General features: G+C 42.7%; 1 protein-coding gene across 2 annotated transcripts in view; it reads left to right on the forward strand.

Annotated features, from left to right (window-relative positions):
* Positions 1-23749, forward strand: part of TPH2 (tryptophan hydroxylase 2) — a 142627-nt gene extending 118878 nt beyond the window's left edge. For both annotated transcript variants that reach the window (XM_060244561.1, XM_060244560.1), the window contains 3 exons: positions 14842-14937; positions 23006-23143; positions 23242-23749. In XM_060244561.1, coding sequence (XP_060100544.1) covers positions 14842-14937; positions 23006-23143; positions 23242-23412 — 405 coding nt within the window. In that variant the 3' untranslated portion in view covers positions 23413-23749. The remainder of the gene's footprint in view (positions 1-14841; positions 14938-23005; positions 23144-23241) is intronic.
* Positions 23750-26605: the final 2856 nt, after the last annotated feature.

Raw genomic sequence — 26605 nt, forward strand, 5'->3', positions numbered from 1 at the left:
GATGGTCAGAAGATGTTGGCTGGCCGATCATAGTGACCTCCGGGGCTCATATGGGGAGAGACGGTCCCGCAGGTATGCCGATCCCAGGCTGCGCAAGGCTTTGAATGTCAATACTAAAACCTTAAAGCAGATTCGGTACTCAATTGGTAGCCAGTGCAAACTGCGCAGTATCAGCCAACTGCTTGCCCATACAGGCGATTCTGACAGCAATCATGCTGCCGCATTCTGCACCAGCTGGAGCTTCTGGATCAGCCTCAAGGGTAAGCCTCCGTAGAGCGAGTTACAGTAGTCTAGCCTGGAAGTGACTGTTGCATGGAGCACTGTAGCTAAGTCCTGAGGGGCCAGATAGGGTGCTAGTTGTTTGGCCTGCTAGAGATGATAAAAGGCAGATTGTGCAATAGCTGTGACTTGGGCCTCCACAGAGAGGGTGGCATCCAGTATCACACCCAAGCTCTTCACCTTCTGGGTTGGCATAAGAGAGGCACCATCCAGAGTGGGAAGCTGGATCCCCGATCTTGTCCACCCCCCCCCCCCAGATCCAAGTACAGGACCTCCGTCTTAGTTGGATTAAGCTTCAGCCAGCTCAGTTGCAGCCAATCGGCCACTGCTTCCAGCACCCTGGTTAGATGATCTGGGGCAGAGCCTGGGTGGCCATCCATCAACAGATAGATCTGGGTGTCATCTGCATACTGGTGACAACCCAGCCCAAAACCTCTGCCAATTCGGGCAAGGGGGCGCATATAGATGTTAAACAACATTAGCAAGAGAATAGCTCCCTGCAGTACACCACACTCTAGTGAGTGACGTAGGGAGGTCTTTTTGCTGATTGCCAACCTTTGTCCCCGACCACAGAGGAAGGAGGAGAACCACTGTAAGGCAACCCCCTGGACTCCAATGTTGGCAAGGCAGTGGGTCATTAGATCATAGTCGACCGCTGCAGAAAGATCTAAAAGCACTGACCCACCTTGATTCAGATGCTTTCTAAGGTCATCTGTGAGGGCGACCAGAGCAGTCTCCTCCCCATGACCAGGATGGAAGCCAGGTTGGAAGGGATCAAGGACAGATGTATCTTCCAAGAAATCTTGAAACTGCTCTGCCACCGCTTTCTCAATTATCTTGCCCAGAAATGGTACATTCGAGACTAGGCAATAATTGACTAGGACCAATGGGTCCAGAGATGGCTTCTTCAGAAGTGGGCGAACCACTACCTCTTTAAGCTTAGCTGGAAATACCCCTGATGACAGGGGTAGGTTAACAATCTCAGCTAAGGGCCCCTGAATGTCCTCCCCACCTACTTTAACAAGCCAGGATGGACACGAGTCCAGAGGACAAGTGGTGGGCTTCACCACAGCCAGGATTCTGTCCACATCCTCCTGAGAGAGGCAGCTGAAGTGGTCCAATGTGGGACACGAAGACGGACAACAGGCTTCCAGTTCTCGTACTGTGTCAATTGTTGCTAGGAGATTATGGTGGAGAGTCGAGACTTTGTCTGCAAAATAAGTCGCAAAGGCCTCATGGCTGATATCCAATTCCCTAAACTTTTGATTGTTAATCGGCACCGTAGTCAGTGATTGAATCGTTCTAAACAATTGGGCTGGGCGCGATTTTGCAGATGCAATGGAGGCTGCATAGAAATCTCTCTTAGCGGACTTCACTGCCTTCTCGTAGACCTTCATAAATGTTCTATAAGAAGTTCTAGACTCCTCATCATAGGATCTCTGCCACACTCACTCTAGCCGTCAAAGCTGCTGCTTCATCCTCTGCTGCTCCAAGGTATACCAAGGTGCTGCTTTGGTGCAGCAGCGAAGAGGGCACCGGGGTGCAGTATCATCAATGGCTGTGGAGAGCCAGGAATACCACTAGCTCATCTAACAATCCATCTGGGGGCATCAGATCCCGCAGAGCCTCCCGAAGCCATTCCAGGTCCAGTTGGCTCTGTGGGCAAGCATAAATCTTCTTGCTACCCAAACAGGAGGTGGGCTGCAGGTCCAGTCAGACTTTCAGGGCAGAATGATCTGATCATGGAACTGTATCAGCAGCTATCGGATCTGGTATTATCCCAGCCCCAAAGACCAACTTGAGCGTATGACTGGTCTGATGAGCGGGAGCCGAAACAATCTGGCTGAGCCCCAGCGTCTCCATGGATGACACCAGGTCCTGGGCGTGCATGGAAGCTGCATCATAAACATGGATATTGAAACCCTCCATGACTAATAGTCTGGGGAAGGCCAATGCCCAAGTCGATACCATCTCCAGCTGAGCAGGCAGGCTCTCTGGGGGTGCGTTGGGCACCCAATACACAACCCAGATAGCCAAACTTTCCTTGGCTTCCCATATCAGACCAACACATTCAATGCCCATGAAGTTTGGGGCAGGAAGTGCCCTGAAAGAGAAAGATTCATGAATGAGTATCGCAATCCCCCCCTCAGTCGGTAGTCTGCAATTGGTGGAGGACTGAGAATCCAGGTGGGGTAAGCTGATTCAGGGTAACCATCTCGTCCTCCCGTACCCAGGTCTCTGTCACACATGCCAGGTCTATCTGTTGTTCCATGAAATAATCACGTAGGGTATAGGTCTTATTATTGATAGACCTGGCATTAATCAAAACCAATGTCTGAGACGGATAAATCTTCCTAGCCCCACAACCTGCATACCTTGGGATGGGACATAGGAGGGAAGAGGTCCAAGCTTTCCCATATCTCTGACCTCTTCCTGGTGTCTGAAACCTGGTCCCACCACCATATCTTCCCTGCCCCCAAATGATTGAATCCCTGACCCAGTCATTGCCTCCCCTGCACAGTGCTATCGAGCCGAGTTGGTTCACCTAGCCTGTGTTCCTTAATTACCATTAAAATACTAACCTGTGTTTCTACTACCATTAAAATACTAAAAAAGAGGAAATACTACTTTTGCACAATGTAAATCTTAATATTGGGCAGTTCCTAATAAAGTAAAGGTAGTCCCCTGTGCAAGCACCAGTTGTTCCCAACTCTGGGGTGACGTTGCATCATGATGTTTTCATGGCAGATTTTTTTTATGGGGTGGTTTGCCATTGCCTTCCCCAGTCATCTACACTTTACCCCCAGCAAACTGGGTACTCATTTTACCAACCTCGGAAGGATGAAAGGCTGAAGACATACATATCACTATAAATATTTGAAATCTCACATAGTTAGGTTTCAGTTTGGTGGGCCCTAAGTGAGAAGACAGTCTCATTACTTCTGTTGATAAAGTACAACAGAGCAATGCCGCTTTGCTTGGAGTTCATTTTAATAGACACTGCCAAAGAGTGTGTGTTACAGCAGAAGTCCTTACTGCAAAGGAGTGGGAGGATGGAGAAATGTAGTGCTATTAGAGACAGAGATATTTCAGGAATCACAAAAGGAACTGCTGCTCATTGAGCCTAAATATATTTTAAGGTAGTAATTTACACAAATGCTTGAACCAGAGTCTTAAAATTGTCTGTTTGCTTATTTAGAAACCATTTTCAGTTAATCTAAAAAACCCTGATTTGTTAAAAATGTGTAATCTGTGCAAAGCATTAGACCTCATAGTTTTCTGTCCAATTTTAACCAGTTCACTCACTGTATAATAATTTAGAATTACTAATGAACTTTGTATGAAATATATGTGTCTATTTTGAGAGGGATGGGCACAAACCAATTTTGATTTATGCATGAATTGGGCCGATTCATTCTTCATTTAGAACCAATTTGTGGAATTCTGTCCTCCCCAATCTAAAAATGAAACTAATTTCTTTTGCAGTGCATCATTTGTTTAATTTTCGCAGTTCGTTTGCAAGACTGCCTGGTGTCAATTCATTCAATTCCTAGGCAACGCGGGGGGTGGAGTTCTGGGAGCCTTAGAAACACCCACAGCAGTTGTCCATAGCTTGATTGATGACTCTGGGATCGAATAACAGAGCTCCCATTCTGCACTATGGGAGAAAGCACCCTGTTTTCACTTTGCATCATGAAAAGAGAAGAGTTAGTTGTCTTGAGAACTGAATTTGAGCTTTCCTGGGGCACCTGCTTGTGGGGGAGTGCTATAACTCAGACATTCCAAATCCAATCTTTGCCAAACTTGGAGGATGGATAAAGGAGAGCCTCCTGAAGATTCCTGGTGAGTTTGGCATCTCTAACTCATTAGGAGGCTGTTCTACACCTCCTGAACCAAATGAACCATTAATTGGTTCAGGAAATCAAATCAACTATGAACCAACCTGGCACAGTGGTTCAGGCAGTCAAACAAACCATGGACCAACACAAACTACCATTTCCCCGATTTGTGCTCATCTGCAGTATGCATGCATCTTTTAGAAACACTGATGAATGAGATGACTGAAAATGAAAGCTAACTATGGTACCTGATTACAGTAGATTGCAAAAGTATAATTATAGGAACATAAGAGAAGCCATGTTAGATCAGGCCAATAGCCCATCCAGTCCAACACTCTGTGTCACACAGTGGCCAAATTTTTTTTTTATATATATATGTGTGTGTGTGTGTGTGTGTGTGTGTATGTGTATATATATATATATATATATATATATATACACACACACATACACACACACACACACACAGATACTGTGAGCCGCCCTGAGTCCGCTTGCGGAGAGGGCGGGATATAAATCAAATGTAATAATAAAAATAATAATAATAACATATACACACTGTGGCTAATAGCCACTGATGGACCTCTGCTCCATATTTTTATCTAACCCCCTCTTGAAGATGGCTATGCTTGTGTCACTTGATTTTTTTTAAAAAATAATTATTTTTCACTGGGCTGCATCCAAAGATTACAAGTAGAGCTTTGCTCACAGAATGGATCTTTCTCCACCTCCTTCTTTCTCCTGAACTCTCTGAAATATAGCTCTTGAAAGGATTGCTAGCCTCCAGGTGGGGCCTGGAGATTTCCTGGAATTACGACTGGCCTCCAGATGACAGATAACTTCCATCTTTGCACAAATAGAAGTGCCATTGAAGAAGACTTTTATCCAATCTATTATTTGATTTTTTCCCTTCATTGTTTGCTGATTATTTTTCCCTTCATTTTTTGCTGATTATTTTTTAACATTTCTTAATATACCACCTTTAGTGCATTGGCTGGGAAACTATAAAATAAATAATGCATAAGCAAATAAATGTGTATACATTTCTCATTTCAGCTTGTCTATGGAGATGATTGTTCAGGCCCTGTCATTATCCATGGCAATTTCTACCGTGACCAAATGTATCCCCTGCTGTGCTAAATGTCATGAGATTGTGGACAATCAATTTCAGTTTTGTGTTATGTTTATTGTAAAAAAAAAAGTTTTATCCAGAGGTTTCTATTACCTTAAGATTGGGACATTATCATTCGTGCTCAAGTAATAATGATTCCAGCCAAGTGATCTTTAGAACATCTCTTAGCTACTATAATAGGAATGATACATTGTTGTACTTTAAAAATAACAAGGCTGCATTGTGAGATCATTCCCCTTAATCCCTCCTTTAAGATTTTCCTGCGAACTAGCTGCTCGCCCAGGTTGTAGAGACATCTACCCTAGTTCTACATGGCATGTTGTGCAGAGTTCTTGATTCACACATTGGGATGGACCATTAGTGGGAATTACATATCGAATGCCAAAATTTATGCTGAGATGTGCCATGACCTCACTGTGCTGTCTCTGGACTCTAACAGATGCCTCAGAGGAGGATCCTGAGGAACCAGAAACATGGCCTGGGGCACAGCAGGGAACCCCAAAAGATGTCTGCAGGATAAGATGCCCCTGGCTCATCTGTTTAGAGGCTGCTCTTGAGGAGCCTGCCAAGGAGCCTGCTGGAGCTCCTCCATCAAAACTTTCATTTGTTCCCCCAGGTCTGGGGGCAACTCAACATCAGGCTGCAACCCACCAGGAATTAGGGATGCCAGCCCCCAGGTAGGACCTAGGGACCCCCTGGAATTACACCTCATCTCCAGACTACAGAGTTCAGTTCTCCTGGGAAAAATGGATGCTTTGGAGAGTGGACTCTATGGCATTGTATCCCACTGAAGTCCCTGTCCTCCCCAGGCTCTGTCCCCAAATCTCCAGAAGTTCCCCAACCTGGATTTGGCAACACTACTCCTGCACCCCCTGCTGGTGGTCAAGGGGGGACCTGGCAACACTAACCAGGATCCACCTCCACCCAGCAGAAACAGTGGAGGCAGTGAGCTCATGCTGAGATAGTCCAGTGATTATAACAGAAATATGGAAAACTAATTATATGTTGTTTGCACTTTAAAAATAATAAGGCTGTGTTGTGAGATCTTAGCACTTAACCCCTCCCCCCTTCCTGGGCCAGACCATGGTCACAATGGATGTAATCCTTTGCAAGATTCTGACCCCTGTTAAACCTGGACAAGATGAGGTACTGCTTCTAGAGCAGGAAGAGCTGCTACCCTCTCAGTGCATTATGCCTTGGGCTGGGAGGGGAGTCTTGCTGGATCAACAGGTCCAAGAGGTGTAAGTGGCTCCAGCTCCACAATTGTGGCCAGGCTCAACAACAACAACAACAACTTTTATTTGTATCCTGCCCTCCCCGCCGGAGCAGGCTCAGGGCGGCTAACAACATGATTCATACATTGATTATACAAAATTGAATAAAACTACATTTAACAGTTTAATTAAAATTCTGGTTAAATTTTTAAAATTAATAAAAGTGCTAATGCTATGTTTACTTTTATGATGGTGGTTTTCTTAACAATTTCCTTCTTCTTCAGCAAAAGCCAATCAGAAGAGGATGGTCTTACAGGCCCTGCGGAACTGTTCAAGGTCCCGCAGGGCCCGTATTTCCTCTGGAAGTTGGTTCCATAGGCTTGGAGCCATAGAGGAGAAAGCCCGGTTACGGGTGCTTTGCAGCTTCACCTCTTTCGGTCCGGGAATGGTCAACAGGTTTTTCCCGGCCGACCTCAGTGCTCTCTGGGGTTCGTATGGGGAGAGACGGTCCCTAAGGTAGGCAGGTCCTCGACCATATAGGGCTTTAAAGGTAATGACCAGCACTTTGTAACGAACCCGGTATACAACTGGCAACCAGTGCAGTTCGCGTAGCCCAGGCTGTATGTGCTCCCACTTGGGGAGCCCCAACAGCAGTCTAGCCACCGCGTTCTGCACCAGCTGCAGCTTCCGGGTTCGGTACAGAGGCAGCTCCATGTAGAGGGCATTACACCAATCCAGTCTCGAGGTGACCGTTGCATGAATCACCATTGCCAGATCTTGACGCTCTAGGAAGGGAGCCAGCTGCTTTGCCCGCCTTAGATGGAAAAAGGCTGAATTGGCAGTGGCTGCAATCTGGGCCTCCATTGATAGTGAAGGCTCCAGTAAGACTCCCAGGCTCCTGACCCGGCACGCCGCTTTCAGCGGCGCCCCGTCGAAGACTGGGAGAGGTATTTCCCCTCCCCGAGTGCCCCGACCTAGGCTCAAGGGTAAGGGTCTGGTACCACATTAGGAGACTTGCCTGGCCCTGCTTGCAGAGTACAGGACAAGATCTGTCCTGCAGTCCGCAAGAATGAACTGGGATAGGTTAAACCATCATTTTCCTGTAGTAAAAAGGTGGATAATTTTTTAGTTTCCTCCTTCACACTGGATACCTCCACTTTACCACTATGCTGTTCCTGGGGGCCGACTGTCTCACAGGAACAGGATTTTAGGGGCTGGCACAGGAGAGGAAGGCAGGAAAGTTCTGTTCTGCTGAAAGAAATGCTTCCCATAAGTGGAAAGTGACTTTTGAATCTTTAGCTCAGAACGTAAAGAGATGGTACCCAAATGAACCTTATTTGTACTTGTTGAGCTACTGGATTTGTCTTCAGGGGAAAATGGTAGATTTTTATGCTTTGGGGAGCAATAATTTCACCACTCATTTAAAGTGAAATGTTGGCTGTAGGACACAAATTTAATTCTTTTGGCTATTCTAGAGCTTATTTTCATACTATTTGCACTAAAGTAGTTGATCTCCAATTTAAAAATTATCTTGCTCAGCAGGACATTTCTTTGCTTTCTAAGGTTTAGCATGTCCAAATTTAAACATGAATTGTAACTTTTTGACCTTACTGTTTTTCCAGAATGAAAGGTCCTAAAATGCACAAGGCTTTCATATAGTCTAGGAAAGCCAGTGCTTTGATCCCTTACAAAAAAAGTTCTTTTTGCTCCAGTGTTTTATCTTTGGTCCTAATTCTGCAGAAGCTATTCATCATTTGTTATACTATTTCATAAATAAAAAGAGTAGGGCTAAATTCAGTTCCCCAGTTGCTTCAGTACTTTGACTTTATGGTATAATCTGCAAAACAGACAAACAAAAGTGAGATAACCAAGGATCCAATAACCTCTTTGCAGAATCAGAGTCATAGTGGAGCCAGTGGGCCTATTCTCTCACCAGGAGCACTGGTGTCCCCCCCAAAAAAAATATTTTGAAGAACCTTTTTCACTTGTGTAACAGCTTCTGTTTAAAGGATGAGAACTTTTTTTCTTTTAAGAACAGAAACACATCTGATTAAAACCAGTTTGTGGGAGCTGAAGCCTTCCCCAGTGGTAATGTGCCATATTCTATATAACTAATCTGCCCATCCAAGGTTTCCGCTGTTTCAATGTTAATTTTTCAAGGTTTACTGATTAGGATGCTTAAGTAATCCTTTAAAAAAAAAATCTCCCTTAAATGGCTATGGCTGATTGTGTTTAAGGGGGTAACATTAGGAAATTCCTAATGTGTTCCTAATGTACACTAACAATGCAGGGCCAGATAGCAGCCACTGCCAAATCTGCCTTTTACCATCTTAGGCGGGTAAGGCAGTTGGTTCCCTTCCTCGAGTGCGGTGATTTGGCAACTGTGATCCATGCTACGGTCCTCTCGAGATTGGACTACTGTAATGTCCTCTATGTGGGGCTGCTCTTGTTCCAAATCCGGAAACTGCAGCTGGTGTAGAATGCAGCAGCATGGAGCTCTCCATGCAGGAGCACATACAGCCTGGACTGTGAATGCTGCACTGGCTGCCAGTGGTATACCAGATTCGCTACAAGATCCTGGTTATTACCTTTAAAGCCCTATATGGCCGAGAACCTGCCTACCTTACAGACTGTCTCTCTCCACATGTTCCCCAGAGGGTACTCAGGTCAGACAATGTTTGCTCTAAGCCATGGAGTCTTGTGAACAAAAATTCTACTCTGTGAGCTACTGGCATTAAAGTTGTGAGCTACTGCATAAATTAGTTTGCTCTGGGGCTATTTTTTTTCTGAGCTAAGACAAAAATGTTTGAGCTGGAGGCCAAAAATCTGTGAGCTAGCTCACACTAACTCAGCTTAGAGGAAACACTGGTCAGGAACCCAAAACTTACTATCAGTCCCTGGGCTGAGGGAGGCAAGACTCAAAACAACTTGAGAAAAAGCCTTCTCCATCGCGGTGCCTTATTGGTGGAACCAACTCCCTGAGGAAGTCAGAGCTTTGCAGGACCTTACCCAGTTCCGCAAGACCTGCAAGACAATGCTATTTCAGCTAGCATTTAACTGAATGGATCTGAATGGATGTTTTAAGATTACTGAATGCCATCTTGAAGTGCGGGAGAACCAAGTCTGATTCCCCACTCCTCCACTTGCAGCTGCTGGAATAGCCTTGGGTCAGCCATAGTTCTTGCAGAGTTGTCCTTGAAAGGGCAGCTGCTGTGAGAGCTCTCTCAACCCCACCCACCTCACGGGGGGGGGAGGAGATAAAGGAGATAGTAAGCTGCTCTGAGGCTCTGATTCAGAGAGAAGGGTGGGGTACAAATCTGCAGTCGTCATCTTCTTCTCCTTTGAATTGAATTGAAATTAGCACTAAATTGTTTTTATCCAATGTTTTAATATAAATGTTTTATTGTTGTCTTATTATGAACTTGTGAGCTGACCTGAGCCTGCTTCAGTGGGGAGGGTGGGATGTAAATCAAATAAACCTAAACCTTAATGATACTGGAAATCATTAAATAAATGAATTAAATTAATAATAGTAAAAACTTCTGAACATAAGCATAACTGTTTTTAATCCATTTTTCATGCTCCTGATGCCAGCAGTTTGTAGGCCTGCAAAAAGCTGTGCTTTGACTTGGCAACAGGATCCTGTGTATTTTGAAGACATTGCTGATTCTTTTGGAACTTCACATGGGCATGTGAGTAGGTCTGAAGAGGAATACAGGTCTGAAGAGTCTTGGGCCATGCTCCCTCTAAGAAAAAGGACCATAATTTAACCATAATAAAAATAAAAACTGGCAACACATACAAACAAAGCTTTATTTGAATATTTTTCAAATTTAACTAATTCTTTTCTAGCCTCCCTAGAGTTTGAGGCTCAGGCCAAATGGCCCTCCTGCTTGCTCCATCTGGTTGGCCCCACAACAAAGTAGGCTGGGTACAACTGAAGGCTCAGCTGCCTTTGTATTAGTAGCTGAGAGATCTAAACAATTTACTTATGCAGTTAGGCCAGTGACTAATCTGAATATACTTTTGTGTCATTGCTTTTGGTTTTCTACAAAAATCATATATTGTGGTTCCTTAAGGACTAACAAATGTATTTCAACAAAGCAGGAGTCATGAGAACAAAAGGAAAATACAATATAAATAAACTGAACAAACTAGGGTTGTCAGGGCCGACTCAGAAATATCTGAGGACTTTGGGGATGAAGCCAGGAGCAAGGTTGTGATAAGTACAATTGAACTCTGAAGGGAGTTCTGGACATCACATTTCAAGGGACCGCACACCTTTTAAATGCCTTCCCTCCATAGGAAATAATGAAGGATAGGGGCACCTTCTTTTGGGGCTCATAGAATTGGATCCCCTGGTCCAATCCTTTTGAAACTTGGAGGGTGTTTTGAGGAGAGGCATTGGATGCTATGCTGCAAATTTAGTGCCTCTGCCTAAAAAAAAAGCCCCTCAAGCCTTAGATACCCAAGGATTGATTCTCCATTATACTCTATGGGAACTGGTCTCCATAAGGTATAATGGAGTGCCCAGCAGAAATTCAAACCCCACCTTCCCTTTCTGCTAACCCTGAAGAAGGGGGAGGGCCTATAAACTGGGAGATCCCCTGCCTCCAACTGGGGATTGGCAGCCCTAGAGCATTATAATATATCTTGGGCTGGTAGGAATTTGATAGGTGGTTCCTTCAAGAGCACTGGCTGCAGACCAAGATCCTGGAAGCCCCTGTCCTTAATGTAGTGTTTTTGGCTACACCCAAGCTATGTAGTATCTGCAGGGAAAAGAAGATAAGCATAGCTAACATTAAGCTCACGTATTGCTAGTATGCAGCAAGCAAGGTCTTCTTCCCTTGCTCCTACCAGAATCTGCCTAGAGGAGATGCTGGAATAGATTTTGAGTTGTATTAGGTAAGATATATTGTAAAATGTAACCATATTGCCGCCTGTATTTTTAATAGGTGAATAGATACATGTTCCTGGATCCAAAAATATCCCCTGAAAGTGTATCTTGTTGTTTTAAATGGGCCCAAAAACTTCCAGACAATGTGCTTAGTGCCCTTATGTTTATGTTTCAACTAAATCAGTCAATGAACTGGAAAGATTGCATGCTGATTCACAAGACGTGAGGAATACTTTCTCACGTCTATTCTGTATTCCTTTTATAGTTTATATTTTAAAACAATCATCTTCATACGTTTTTCCTTATTGATTCATGGTCCAAATGATGCTTTAAACAAAGGTCTTTATGGCACCATCAAAAACAAGATAGAAACTTTGCTTCCTTTTATCTACTGAGCTTCTGCTTGCCCTGCATGTTGCGTTGATCATTTCCACAGTAGGCTCCAATTTAATGCAATAGGGGGAAAAAACCCTCTCTGCTGATATTGCATTTCTAGGTCTTCCCTTGGTTCCTGCTGACACTAACAAAGTAATTTTCTTTTCCCCAGTTCAAGACACCCTTACACACAAGTGCAGCTTATGATTAAGTATACTTGGGTGCAGAGTGTTAATGTCAGGGGGCAGCATAAGGCACTTCTTGTGTGACGCTCTAGTTTTGTTGTGTTGTTACAATGCAATATCAGGTATAGTTTAGAGCCACTATCCAGCTCTTAGTCATGCATTATTACATGTGATTGTCTTGCATCTGGTGCATCTCTCAGTGAGACCAGATAAACACTTGGTTGTAAAGGCAAAAAACTTACACATACATAGAAACCTTTCTAAATTAAGAATTGCTATTCATTTATCCTCTTACATTGTTTTAAAAGAAAAGAGTGAAATACAACCAATGAAAATCAAAGAGCATCCCAGAAGAGAGATGTTTGTTTTAATAATTGGATTAGCTTGAGAAATGAATTTAATTAGTCTTTTTTTATTTAAGAATAGTGAAAAAAACTTAAATAGCCATTCTTAAGACTGAGATGGTAATAGAATAAAACTGATTAATAGACAGGATGTTAATTAAAAAGAGTAAGCCTGATGGGAACCTCTTGGACAGTTGTTTAAAATATGAATCCTATATTGTTATTGTGTGTTTTCCTAATCAATTTGATTCATTGGCTGAATAGTTCTCTAAAGCAATGAAATCAACAGATGTGATGTACTGATTATTCTGCAGTAGTTAAAATAATTGCATTAAGGACTAATGCTCTGAAGATGGCAGCATTGGGTGAGATACCTCACTCCATGGCCTAACAAAGGCTTTGTAGAATCATTGCGACACAGGGTTTTTAAAAATCATTACTATTTGAAGGGTACTCCTAAATGCACAATATTGATAAAATTAGGAACTGGCAGACACAAATATATTTTACCATCTGGGCATTTCATATCTGGCATATTATATATGTTCACAAAATACAGCCTTTTTCAAAGACTGAATGATCTAAAAATGAAAATCTGTTATCGTGGCATGTGCGCATGGATTTGGAATACATCCTTTTAAAAGCACTCCTTTGCAGTACTTCTCTGTCATAGCTGATCTTACGCATAAACTTAAATTCAGTGAATTACAAAACTTCTTTGATAGACGGACAAATAAAATTGCATCTCTACAAATAAATGCTTATGACAGGGAGATTGTGGCCAGCATGGCAACTATTTTGTAAAATGACAGATCCAGTGTTACAATAATCTGAGGATGGCAAGGTGGAGTCAGAATGAAGGAAGCAAGCACATTACATATCTCTTATCTGACTTGCTTCTCCTGCACTGCAACTGGTCTCTTGGCAGATGTCTCAGGTAGACAACCAGGAAGACAGGAATTAACATGCACACTAGAACTGTCACATGTCCCCCTCCAAAAATGCTGCAGTGATTCAATTGCGTTGGTTAATTTGCTTGTCTGCCTTTGTTTACAAAATACTTAATCTGAAATCTCTTAACAGCCCAAAATCAAATTCACAATAAACTATAAAAGGTCTTGATGATGATATGTGAAGTCATACAGCTGGTTTGCATATCATTTTTTAAAAACTATAGGTGATAAAAGCCAGGATCCAGACAACTATATAACTGGTTCTGTGAGCTTTAGACTCCCCCCGTCCCTGAAAAAGTAACTTCCAATTCTGCATGGTAAATTGGTTTTGAAAGTGAGCAGGGCATCAAAAGTCACTAAGGTCGGCCATTCAAAGAGCCCCCCCCCCCCCGCAAATTCCACTTGGCTAGTACAAGGGGTTTTTTTTATGTAAGCCTTTTTATCTTACATGAATAGATCATTCAAATGAGATGTTGACTAATTTCGCACTCACCTTACGCTGCTCTCACATTCGTCTTCTCAGCGCAGCTTCCTTCCGATTTCCCACTATTTGCCCTGGGGCTGCAGCAAGGATCGATGTTTTCACGCAGCAAACAGAAACTGGTTTTTAGTAGTTTCTGTTTGCTGCGCGAAAATGCTGATCCTTGCTGCAGCTCTGGGGCAGATAGTGGGAAATCAGAAGGAAAGCACTCTGAGAAGACGAACGTGAGAGCGGCGTAAGGTGAGTGCAAAATCAGTCATTATTTCCATGGACAATCCAGTTGCAGTGATATTGGCAGCTCTAACAAAACAAATGCTGGAAACAAGTGAATGTCATTCAGCATTTGCCCACACCTGAAGCTATATTGCAGATTCCAGATAAACCTGAATTTTAAAGAATATATTTTTCAGATTCTGCAAAAAAAAAAAATAGTAGTAGCAGCCGTGTGTGCTTCAGATGAGAACCTTTCATAAATTTGGTGCTCCTATAGCACAATGTCAGTTTCAAAATGTTGACAAGGACCAAAATATCAGAGAGGGAGGGGAGCATCACCTCTAGAGATTTACTCACCCAGAAGAAGAGACTGACTCACCCAGATCTCATTATTTTTTTCCTTTGCTACTTCATTCATAATTGTAGAGACTGATTGCTTTTACTTTATTATTGATAACATGGTTATTATAACGAAGAGTCTTCTTGCACTTTTAGAGACTAACACATTTCTTGTTGTGTAAGCTTGCATGAGCCAGAATCAATTTCACTATATGCATGGTTTATTTTGTGGTCCATTGTGTTACGTGTGGTGAATGATTTGTCAGTCCCATGCCTTTTCCTTTGGTTGATTATGTGGTGGGGAGAGTGCTGAAGCAAACACACACACACACACTGACCCATAAAGTGCTTTCATGGCTCTTGGTGATAGTGATTCTTCCTTGATAGATTCATGAAAGAACCCAAGGAAATAAATCATAGCAGTGCTGATTTTGCTCTTCATAGGAAAATGACTTCAAGGAAGTGAGCCATGGCTGTCCTTGGCTGAACTAGCTGAAAAACGTGAAACTCTGAAGGGATAGTCTGAGCAAGTTACTTTCAACAATTGCAGGCATCTGTAGCTGTCCCCAACTGTGTTTTTCTTTTTACAGTGCTATTTTTTCACCATTGAGTTTGGCCTTTGTAAGCAAGATGGGCAACTCCGGGCCTATGGGGCAGGCCTTCTGTCTTCCATTGGAGAACTTAAGGTATGTTTGCAAATCAACTTTACTTTATCCTCCTTATGGATAGTAACCAGCCCTCTTTTCACATATAGGGTCATAATTTAAGAACAATGTAGAATTCTGAGTTCCAAATAACTACTGTAATTACTGTCAAGATGTTTTTATTTTGGTCTGAAATATGCCTTTCTCAGAGGAAACATCTGTTAATGGCTTAGATATGTTTGCGGTGGCATATCTAGCAGCAGCAAGTACAGAGGTTCTTCCTGCACTATGTCCATATATTGCTTTCTTTGGTGACAATGCATCAGTCACTGTGCCATTCTAAGCCATTGGCTGCCTAGCACAAAACAGCCTAAGAAGCAAAGCTAAGCTAACCTAAGACCTCCTTGCATCAGAGCACTAGAACAAAATAAAGAGAAGGAATGGGGTTCATTTCTTTGCTTCTTAGATGCTGCAACTACTGCTCTTGCATGGAAAATCACAATAGGCAGACTAGGGAGATGATGGGACTACTTATTACCGACCTCCTGCACCTACTCAGGTTCAACAGAAGGCAGTAATATACCACAGCATCACTTCTTTCCTTCAAAGAAGGAGGTTTTGAAATTTATGCCTCAGTTTCAGTCCCTGACCTATAAGTGACAACTAATTGCCTGTGTGTACTGCCCACAACACTCCTTGTGGGTATTGTAGCAACCTTCCCACAAACTGATTGGGTTGAGAGTGTTTTCCTTTAGGAATAGCAAGAGACAAAGCACACAACTGGACCAAATTGTTCTGTATAAGAAATTAAAGATATTCTTGTGGGTCTATAATTTATGCTGGGACCAGACACCTGTCATGGGGGTGAGCAATGATTTGCTCTCCGAGAATGCTGCTGGATATAAATTTGATATTCTCTCTCTCTCTCTCTCTCTCTCTCTCTCTCTTTCACTCTCACTCTCACTCACTCACTCACTCTCACACACTTTTTGGCTCTCAGTGTTCCTCTTTTATTTTAAAGCAGTTTGTGAGAAGACCTAAGTCTTTTAGGTCTTTTAGACCAACCAAGTTTTATTCAGGGTGAAAGGCTTCATGTGCATATGCACTTCCTCAGAAAGGATGAAACAGAAACAGAAATAAAAATCTGACATATAGAAGATGGGCAGTAAATTAGCATGCAGAATAATGAAGATACTAATGAACACTGAAGCTGTTTGCACCATCTGTAAAGAATAGCTCTGCTGCACAAAAACAAAACTTTTACTCCCAGATTAGGATACAATGGAAAGTTTGGCCAACTTTCTGAAGGTTAGGAATGGGAGTCTAGACTGTTTGGAATTATTGAACAGTGTCATACCTAGCCAATTTGATGCATGGGGGCAGATAATTTTTTTAACACCCCCTCCTCTCCCTCCCTCCCCCCCCTCTGCCATCAAGTCAAAGCTAATTTATGGCAATGCAACCCTATAGGGTTTTCAAGGCAAGAGACGTTTGGAGGTGGTTTGCCATTGCCTGCATTCACATCAGCCTTGCTTTGCTTTTGAGATGTGATGAGATCAGGCTAGGCTGGAGCTATCCAGGTCAGGGCCCCTTCTCTATATGACACAATTATTTCCAATAATAATAATAATGAAATAAAACAAATAACAATAATGGCCAGAAAACATATTCAGGTGGGTAGCTGTCTTGGTCTGAAGCAGCAGAACAAAGTTTAGTTGTAAGGGTGCCACTTGGCCCAAACTTTGTTTCAATGGCCAGAAAAGAAATGCAGACAGTGACAAATTTATTTTATTTAATTTTGTATATATATTCATGCTAGTAAAAAAAATCAAATTCCAACACGCTGGGTGCTCCATTATTGGCCAGACTAGCAAAAATCTATCTATTCCTTGCAATTGTTGGTATTGTGAGGAAATGAATTCAGATTATATCCATATGTGGGGGACCTATATACATGCAAGAAATTATTGGCAAATTGCAACAATCATGTCGCATGGCCCTTAATATGTTGATGCACATAATTATTTTTGCTAAATTATGTAGAATCTCTTCCCTGAAAATTTTGGATGTTCACACATACACAGTTTGATGTAGTGGTTAAGTGTGCGGACCGGGTTTGATTCCCCACTTACTCCTCCACTTACAGCTGCTGAAATAACCTCGAGTCAGTCATGGCTCTTGCAGAGGTTGTTCTTGAAAGGGCAGCTGCTGTGAGAGCCATCTCAGCCCCACTCAACTCACAGAGTGTCTGTTGTGGGGGAAGAAGATAAAGGAGATTGTAAGCCATTCTGAGACTCTGATTCAGAGAGAAGGGCGGGGTATAAATCTACAGTCGCCATCTTCACACACGCGCACACACAGAGATAGTTAGATAGATATAGATATCATCAGGTATATCATCATCATCGTTTTATTACAGTATGGAACCAGCATAAACAGTCCAGACATTAGAAACAAAACAGTCCAGACATTGTGTATAGATATCCTTCCATGATGTAAGCACCCACTCTGAGGGGATTTTTAGAAATTCCATCCCTAAGGAGGTGAAAAGGGTAAAATGTGTTTTCTCAAAGGGATACAAACTTTGCTGTGTAGCTGGCAGGCTGCTACCTGCTTGCACGCCACTTTATTTGATTGGTCAACTGTGGAGCTTTGTGTGTAGGGATGTGCAAAAAAAAAAAATTCGGATTGACACGGATTCGGAAGTATACGGGGGGGGGGGGGGATTCGGAATCCCCGTATACTCCTGAATACCACATTCGGAATAGCCGCATATACGGTAGATGCACGGCTATTACCGAATATATGGCCCTATTATACCCTATGGGCCATTGAAATCAATGGCAAATAGGGTATATTTGAAGCCGCATGGAGGGGAGGGGGTTTGAGATAGAGCCCCCAAATTTGCAGGGGACCTGCAGGGGACTCTCCCCTCCAACCCCCCCAAGTCCCAAAAAGATTGGGCCAGGGGATCCCATTCCAGGGGCACCCAAAGAGGGTGCCCCTATTCCATCATTATACCCTATGGGCCATTGAAATCAATGCCAACATAGGGCATAATTAGAGGCTACTGGGGGGCAGGGGGTTTGCGGGAGAGCCCCCAAATTTGGAGGGGACCTGCAGGGGACTCTCCCCTCCAACCCCCCCAAGTCCCAAAAAGATTGGGCCAGGGGGTCCCTGTCTTTGGGCTCCCCCAAAAGGCCCATTGCTAACAATGATGGGGAAAGCCCAATTAGCCACTTCCTCACTGTAATTGTCGTGGGAAAAGTGTCTTTGGGGAGCAGGGGGTTTTGAGGAGAGCCCCCCAAACTGCTGTGCAGCTTCAGGGCACTGTCCCACACAAAACCCACAAGGCCAAAAAAAAATTGGACCAGGGGGTCCAATTCCTGGGGCACCCAAAGCCAAACCTAACCACATCAGAGAATCTCTATAGGACCCAAATGCACTACATCCCTCTATCTACTCTATGAACCCTGCAGGGCAGGCCTGGAAGCAATATAAAACCCAGTTGCCAACGTCACTGCCACACAAAACACAATCTGCTCAAGCACAATCTGGCTGCAGCAAACCCAGATGCCAGCTCTCCAGCCCTGCCCAAACAACACGGGGAGAGCTGGCCAACCACAACAAACCTGCTGGTTCTGGGTCTCTCACCCAGGTGCCAGCTTCCCTGCCACAGAACACACAATCTACAGATGCCAGCTCTCCAGCCCTGCCCCAAACAACATGGGGAGAGCTGGCCAACCACAACAAACCTGCTGGTTCTGGGTCTCTCACCCAGGTGCCAGCTTCCCTGCCACAGAACACACAATCTACTCTATAAAAACAAGAAAGTGACCCAGCCCACAAACACCCTCACCAACCCCCACACCAACCAGAGGCAATTAAAAAAAAACCAAAACAAAACCAGCAGAATCACAAAAGGCCAAGTGTTTAAAAAGTGGCCTTTTCACCAACAAGAAAGCTCAGGCCAAATCAGTCAACAACACCCCCCCCCCCTAAAACCAGAACCAGGACAAGAGGGACAAAAGTGGCTTTATAAACAATGGAAATTAGGCCAAATAGCACCCCCCCCCAAGAACCCAAAGAAAAGAGTAACAGCAGCAGCACAGCACAGCAGCAATAAATCAAACACTGAATACTTTTAGAACAGTAAAAAATTAACTTTTAACAATACAGGAACTTTGCCAACCCCTCCCCCCCAAAAAAACCCTTCACCCTAACCCCAAGAAATCCAAGCCACCCAAATCAGGAGAAGTAAAAGGACACTGCACTTTTAAAAGTCCTCTCACTAAATTAAGATATGGGCAAATTGGCAAACCCCCCCCACCCCAGGCCCCCTCCCCAAGCAGAAACCCCCAAATAAGCTACCCCACCACCACCACCACCCAAATCTGGATAAGTAAAGGGACTCTAAGTCTTAAAAAAAGTCCTTTTACCAACAATAAATAAAAACAAGAACCCCAAGAGTGTCTTACCTTGTCTTCTCTAGTCCAGGGGGAAGTCTGGTAAGGCTGAGTGAGAGAGCTGCAGGCAGCAGCTTAAGCCAAGCCCTTTGCACAATCTCTCACACACAGCAGCAATGGAGGAGTCAGTCCAGCCAGGAAGGAAGACTCCTTAAAAAGCCCTTCAAAGCATGCATTTGCAATGCATTTTGCAAATGCATGCTTTGGATTAGCTGCTGGGGCTCCTCTTCCCCCTCCCTGATCCCAGGGAGAGGCGGGAAGAGGCCACTAAAGGCGCAAAAGTAGGCAAGCAGCTCCTTTGAAGCTGCAGAAGCTACTTTGCCGCCTTTTGAATTGACAGCTGTATACTTACGAATAGCTATTCGTAAGTATACGGTGAGCCGTATTCGGCTGCCGTATAATGGGCGCCTATGGGGATCGGCTGCAGCCTATTCCACATACAGCCGAATCAGTGCTGATTCGGCTGTAAATACGGTTCGGCCAAACCGAATGCACATCCCTAGTACTGAGGTGAAAAATCAGTTAATGGAGACTGAATTAACGGGTGTCCTGACTGACTCATCAATGTCCAGCCCAAAGCCCTGAATCTAGACACCCAAAATTTGTGGAGTTCATTCCTTCCATGGTTGGCTGGTTGATGGTTGACTGGAAAGGAGATTAGGTTGCCAACTCCAGGTTGGTAAATTCCTGGAGATTCGAGGGGTGGAACTTGGAAAGGGGGGGGTTGAGGAGGGGTGGGACCTCAGACATGTACAATGTCATAGATTCCACCCTCCAAACCAGCCATTTTCTCCTGGGGGATCATTGTTGCCACTCTCCAGGTGAAAGCTGGAGATCACTCAGAATTACAACTGCTCTCCAGAACATTGCTATTGCTGCGGAGAAGCAGATAGGGTTGCCAACTTCTGGTTGGGAAATTCCTGGAGATTTGAGGGGTAAAGCATGAAGAGGGTGGGCTTTTCCTAAGTAAAGGCTGTTCAGAGAGGGATGAGATGGAAAGCTGATGTCAGACCAATTCCCCTACAGAAAGCAGCTGCCTTGGGTGGGTGGGAAGACACCGAGGTTGGGGGAGTGAATGCCTTCACTTGGGTGAAGAAGAAGATATTGGATTTATATCCCGCCCTTCACTCCGAAGAGTCTCAGAGCAGCTCACAATCTCCTTTACCTTCCTCCCCCACAACAGACACCCTGTGAGGTGGGTGGGGCTGGAGAGGGCTTTCACAGCAGCTGCCCTTTCAAGGACAACCTCTGTGAGGAGTGGGGAATCAAACCCATTTCTCCCAGATAAGAGTCCGCACACTTAACCACTACACCAATCTGGCTCTCCAAACTGGTGAGTGGGTGGGAAGACAGCAAGGGTGGAGAGGAGTCACCCAGAGTCTCTTTCTAGAGCCCATTGTATTTCCCTTCACAACATGCCTTATTCCTATTGGTATTATATTACAAAACCAATTACAATAAAATATTCCAAAAATAAAACACTGTTCCTAAAACACAAAAAATGTATATACCCAGCAGTATTATAAATGGATTAAAGGTAGTTAAATACCATAGTGAAGCATGGGTTTCAAGCTAGTTCAATATATTCTCAGCTGACAGAATAGAGTTAGCTAAAGTTTGGAAAGTAAAAAATGACACCAATATGAACAGCATTTATAGACAAAATTAAATCTTTTCATTTACATATTAAACTATCAGTATTGCTAAAAACAAGGATTTCTCTCAGTTGGATAAAATTTGGGAATATTATCACATATGGAGCAATTTGTATAATTTTATGTAATATATGTGTGGCTTCAATTATTGTTTATTTATATGAATTAAAAAGTTATTTAAACCCACAAAATTCAAATTGTTTTGATGACTCTGCATTGCATTGCAACTTTACTGTGCTCCTTTTCAAAGGACTGAACTGCAAAAAGCAGTCATCTGGGTACAAGTCAAAGATATTCTAATTTTAGCTATTAAAATATTTATTAAAATACATATACCTGCCTTTCCCCTGCAGTGCAAGTAGGGTTGTCAATCCCCAGGTGGGAGCAAGGATCCCCTGGTTTGGAGGCCCTCCCCCCACTTCAGGGTCATCAGAAAGTGTGGGGGGAGGGAAATGTCTGCTGGGCGCTCCATTATTCCCTGTGGAGACTGATTCCCATAAAGTATAATGGAGAATTGATCTGTGGGTATCTGGGGCTTTGGGGCAGGTCTGTGTTTTGAGGTAGAGGCACCAAATTTTCAGCATAGCATTCAGTGCCCCTCTCCAAAATACCCTCCAAATATCAAAAGGATTTGACCAGGTGGTTCAATTCTATGAGCCCCAAAAGAAGGTGCCCCTATCCTTCATTATTATCAGTGGAGGGAAGGCATTTAAAAGGTGTGCAGTCCCTTTAAATGTGATGGCCAGAACTCCCTTTGCAGTTCAATTATGCTTATCACAATCTAGCTCCTGGCTGCACCCATAATGTCTCCTGTCTCCACCCCCAAAGTCCCCAGAAATTTCTTGAATTGGACTTGGCAACCCTAAGTGCAAGGCAGCTTACAATTCCAAGATCAAAAACATACCAAATACAATAAAATACCACTAAGCACCCTGCCCAACCCTATAAAGACCTGAGCACTTTGGGCTATCTGTCCCACAGAGATCACATCCCCTTTTATGCCTAATTAGCTCTACCCAAAATGCTCTCTTAACAAAACAATCCATGTACCCAGTCTGTACTTTCTTGACAAGTATCAGATTGTTTTGGGAAGTAAAGGATGCCTCAGCTCAGTGCTTGCCAGCATGAACAATACATATCCCAATGCAGTGACTGATTAACAAATTAACAAAGAGATGTGTCATCCTACAGCAATCAAGAGCAGTCAATCACCCATTTGCTGTCCAGTCCTTCTCATCTTGGTATGTGCCTAAAGAATATTAGGAGACTTCCTGGTCAATCCAATCCAATTTCAAACAAATTAGAATAAGAGACTGTTGTTTACATTTTTGTCCATAGTACAAACAAAAAGATGATTTAATGCCTTTTCTGGAAGCAGCTACACATCCTTTTCTCATTTTTCTATATCCCTAAGTGTAGCTCTTGGCCATTGCCTGGCAGCATCCAGAACGCTCCAGTTAAATTATTAGGATAACATCTTTGATCAGCGTACAATAAATAAACATGACTGTTTAGCATGTATTCAAGTTATTTCTAGATCTAAACCCATTCTCATAATGGAATATTGGTTGTGAGACAAATGACATAGATTGTGGGAATGACATGATGCGATTTAAATGTACCTGTCCAGGTGAACATTATTGCCTTCTGCCTTTGGAAAATGGATAATTTTACTGCACCTGTGATTATGCTTAGAATATATATTTGATTACCTTCTCGTTGATGATTTACAACATTCTGCCTCCAGGGTAGAAACATCTCTTGATCGTTCTTGATTATGTAGTAATTTTTGGGGTGGTGGTGGTGGAGGAGTGGAAGAGAGCCTAATAGATTGTAAAATAAAATTGATTTATCCAATTCATGATGAAAGGCCATTCAAGATAAGACATGTGAGTCTAGCAACTGTTTGAGAGCATACTGTAATGATGATATAAAAGCACTTCAGAGTTCTAGAATATAATTTAACAGATGCTGTGGTGTATTTTGCAGCATGCTTTGTCTGATAAAGCCAATGTGAAAACATTTGATCCAAAGACAACCTGTTTGCAGGAATGCCTTATCACTACTTTCCAGGAAGCTTACTTTGTCTCAGAAAGTTTTGAAGAAGCTAAAGAGAAGATGAGGCAAGTTGTTTCTCTTGACCCTTAAAAACAACCCCCAAATCTAATTTTCTTTTATCTGGATGTGCAGAAATAGGAGTTTAATTTTCTTTTTCTTACAGGGAGTTTGCAAAATCAATCAACCGTCCCTTTTCTGTATATTTCAACCCATATACCCAAAGCATTGAAATTCTGAAAGACACCAGAAGTATTGAAAATGTTGTCCAGGATCTTCGAAGTGACCTGAACACCGTGTGTGATGCTTTAAGCAAAATGAACCGATATTTGGGAATATGACTTCTTTTGGTGCTTTGTGGCCTTGGAGCACAATTGTGCCAGCACCATTATGAGATGCTATTCCCTTTGTAGTGCAATCTATCCCCTTTCTCTTGCATGAACATCAGCTTGCTCAGTGTATACTCTGTAGCTTCAGATATGCCAGCACTAGCATGGAAATTCACAAGGGCATAGAAGCAAGAAAGTTACATCAATAAATACACATTTGTGGTGGTGGCAGTGGCAGGGAAACAGCATTATAATACAATCACAGCAGTCACTGTATTTCCCATCAACACTATAATGAGGACTGGATAAAATGTTATTTTCCTTATGCTTGCTGAAATAAAAGTTTACTGAAGACCAGTGGGTAACAGATTTATATAAGGTGAGCACAATTACCACCAAAAAGGCCCCACCCCTTGTACTCACCCTTATAGCCCCAGCTAATTCTGGTACTCCAAGCTGTGTCTGCCTGATAATCTCAGCACATGTGACGTGCACATGGAAGAAGGTTATCCTTGAGAAACCCTCGGCCCAAATTGCTTATGGCTAAGTTAAGATCAGCAGTTCAAATGAAAATTAGCAACCAAAGGAAGTCAGCTAATACAGGTCTTTAAGCACTCGTGTCTGTACCTTTCTGCAGCATACTGCTATTATTAAATAGCTGCCACAATCTCATCTATTTGTGATTTCCAGGCATAAGTAGCCCCATACACAGCAGTCTACTCTGGAGTTTATCAAGGCATATGTGAAAGTGGCCAAGTCATCTTTTCTACTAGGAGTGGCTACACAACCGAAGCCGCTGACACTTATTCTGGTTATTGATGCTATTTGAATCCTCCAGACGTATAGCTGGGATCAGGAATAGCCTTAACCCAATCGATTTTAAGACAGGACCTCCCAAGCAGATCCAGCAATTGAAATGAAATTCTATAGGGCTGGTTCACATGTGCTTTATTCATAATTTAATGCTTGTGATGACTTGCTTGAATGTGTCCTCATTGATCACAGAGTTCTCATTACTGCTGTATTTTGAGATGGGATCAGCTCATATTTTCAGCTGAATAATCTAGTTTACTTGCATGCACAAATACAGCCCAATGTTCTATTGAAAAATCTTATTTGGCAGTGATTTTGTTTTCTTAAACAGAGTTTCTTTGAAAAACACACACATAAGAAATGGCTCCACTTTCTCTAGTAGGGATTTTGTTTTTTCCGTTATGACTACTAAGGCTCCTCTAGGACTTGGAAAGAAAAAAAATCTACCAAGTTTTCATTTCTCTTGTAAGTGAAAGCATATTTCTTTTTTGCTTAGTGAGGTCCATTTTTTCTCTGTATTGTTGGCTACATATTTGGGTGTCTCTTGTGACTTGGCTGAATGGTGGTTTATGTAATGCCGTGAAGTGCAAGAGGAACATATATTTCCGTTAAATGGTCTTTGGAGGCTGCAAAAAAGAATATGCACAATGGATAAATCTTTCAAAGCAGCTGAGTAATTACAAAGCATTGATGCAACTTTTCATTTCTCCCCTTTTTCTAATACAGGTATGAGAATATTTAAATGTATTTTTGGTGTCTAATCAATAGATTGCACAAAATAATACAGAGGCACACGGCACTGCTTGAAACATTCTTTAAAAGATTCCAGGCATTAAGAAAATTTAAAAACTCTTTAGGGCTGCAATCCATTGAATTCAGTTGGCCCCCTTTCCCCATGTTAGCTATTTGTCAATTTCATTCTCAGTTGACTAATACATTGTAACATTTTAAATTTTCAATCTTAGTTATTTTTGAGGATATTTAACCAGAGTGAGTTCTTCTCAATGAAATAGCTGATATATAACATATTGTTTTGAAAATTTCTTTTAAAGGCATCTCTTATATTAAGAGAGCTACTAGCTGATAGTTGGATATGTGTGATAAGATCTAAACAGACATAAGTGCCCTTTCACAGAGGGCAGCTCTAATGACAAACAGTTTAAAAATCCAGAATCTTAATTTGCAGTTGGATGTGACTAATAACGCAACATCCTATGCCTTAGAGAAACAGTGGATTTGAAGTTGGTAGTGGCTACCAAGATATTGTCCTTTGCTTGCCAGCTCTCTGGGATCATCATGTATGTGCATGCCAGTGATGGTTCCATAGAAGTTTTCTTAATCTGTAGACATTAGCAGGCCAATTTCAGCCTTCACATGAGCAAGTGGTGCTTGTTTTCATCTAAGCAGATTTCCATTCCTTCATTGTAAGATTATGGCTATGGAAATCCTACTTGGTACAGTAATCACAGTCTGGTACATAAAGTGAAAGTGGTCTGTGCAGACTGCTTTAATGTAAGTAATGTTCCAGTGTGCATCTCTTCAGGAATGGATCATTGATATTTTTCTGTAAGTTGTGTTCAGATAAGATACCAAGTTCCATATTTATGTGAAGTATAAAGTAAGAACCAGCCATTTTCTGGGGCAATCAAAGGTAATGTTATTATAAAGATATTATGAACTCAAATGATATATGCAGGTAGTTGTGCTGAAGGTAGGTTGAAACACAACTGCTGAGTGTGAGAGTGAGAGTAGCCCCACCACAAACTGGGCAGGCAATATCAGCCATGCCATTGCAAACATCAACAGGGAAGGATTTTAATTAAATTAGATTTATTGACAGCATTTGTTTTTGATTTTTAGTTCTAATGGTTTTCAGAGTGGTTCACAAAAATGAAAGCAGGTATTGTGTGTGTGTGTGTGTGTGTAAAGTGCAATCAAGTCACAGCTGACTAGGGATGGACATGAACTGGAAAATGTGGTTTGGTTCATGGTTCGTGGAGTGCACTGTCCATGAACCATGGACCTTCATTGTTCTGGCTGCTGACACATGGTAAGCACCCAGAGTTAGTTGCTCAACATCACAGTTGAACAAAATATAGCTCTGAAGTTCAGGCACTGAAGAGGCAGCACTCACAGCTTCCAGTCTGAAGGAGAGTCCAAGAACAAGGTTTCTCTAATATAGGCCAAGGTCAGAGACAAGGTAATCTATCCAGAATACAGGCAGCAAGGTCAATAGCTAACAGATGAGTTGCTTCCACACATCTACTGCTTTTTTTGTTGCTTTTAAACCCCACATTGCTAACCAGCTGTATTGCATCATGCATCTGCTGGCTGCCTCAGTCCTACTCCTGAAAGGATTCAGCCTTGTTACTTAAACTGGTGCTGTGCTGCT

The sequence above is a fragment of the Heteronotia binoei genome, chromosome 8, assembly GCF_032191835.1.
Source record: "Heteronotia binoei isolate CCM8104 ecotype False Entrance Well chromosome 8, APGP_CSIRO_Hbin_v1, whole genome shotgun sequence".
NCBI lineage: Eukaryota > Metazoa > Chordata > Lepidosauria > Squamata > Gekkonidae > Heteronotia > Heteronotia binoei.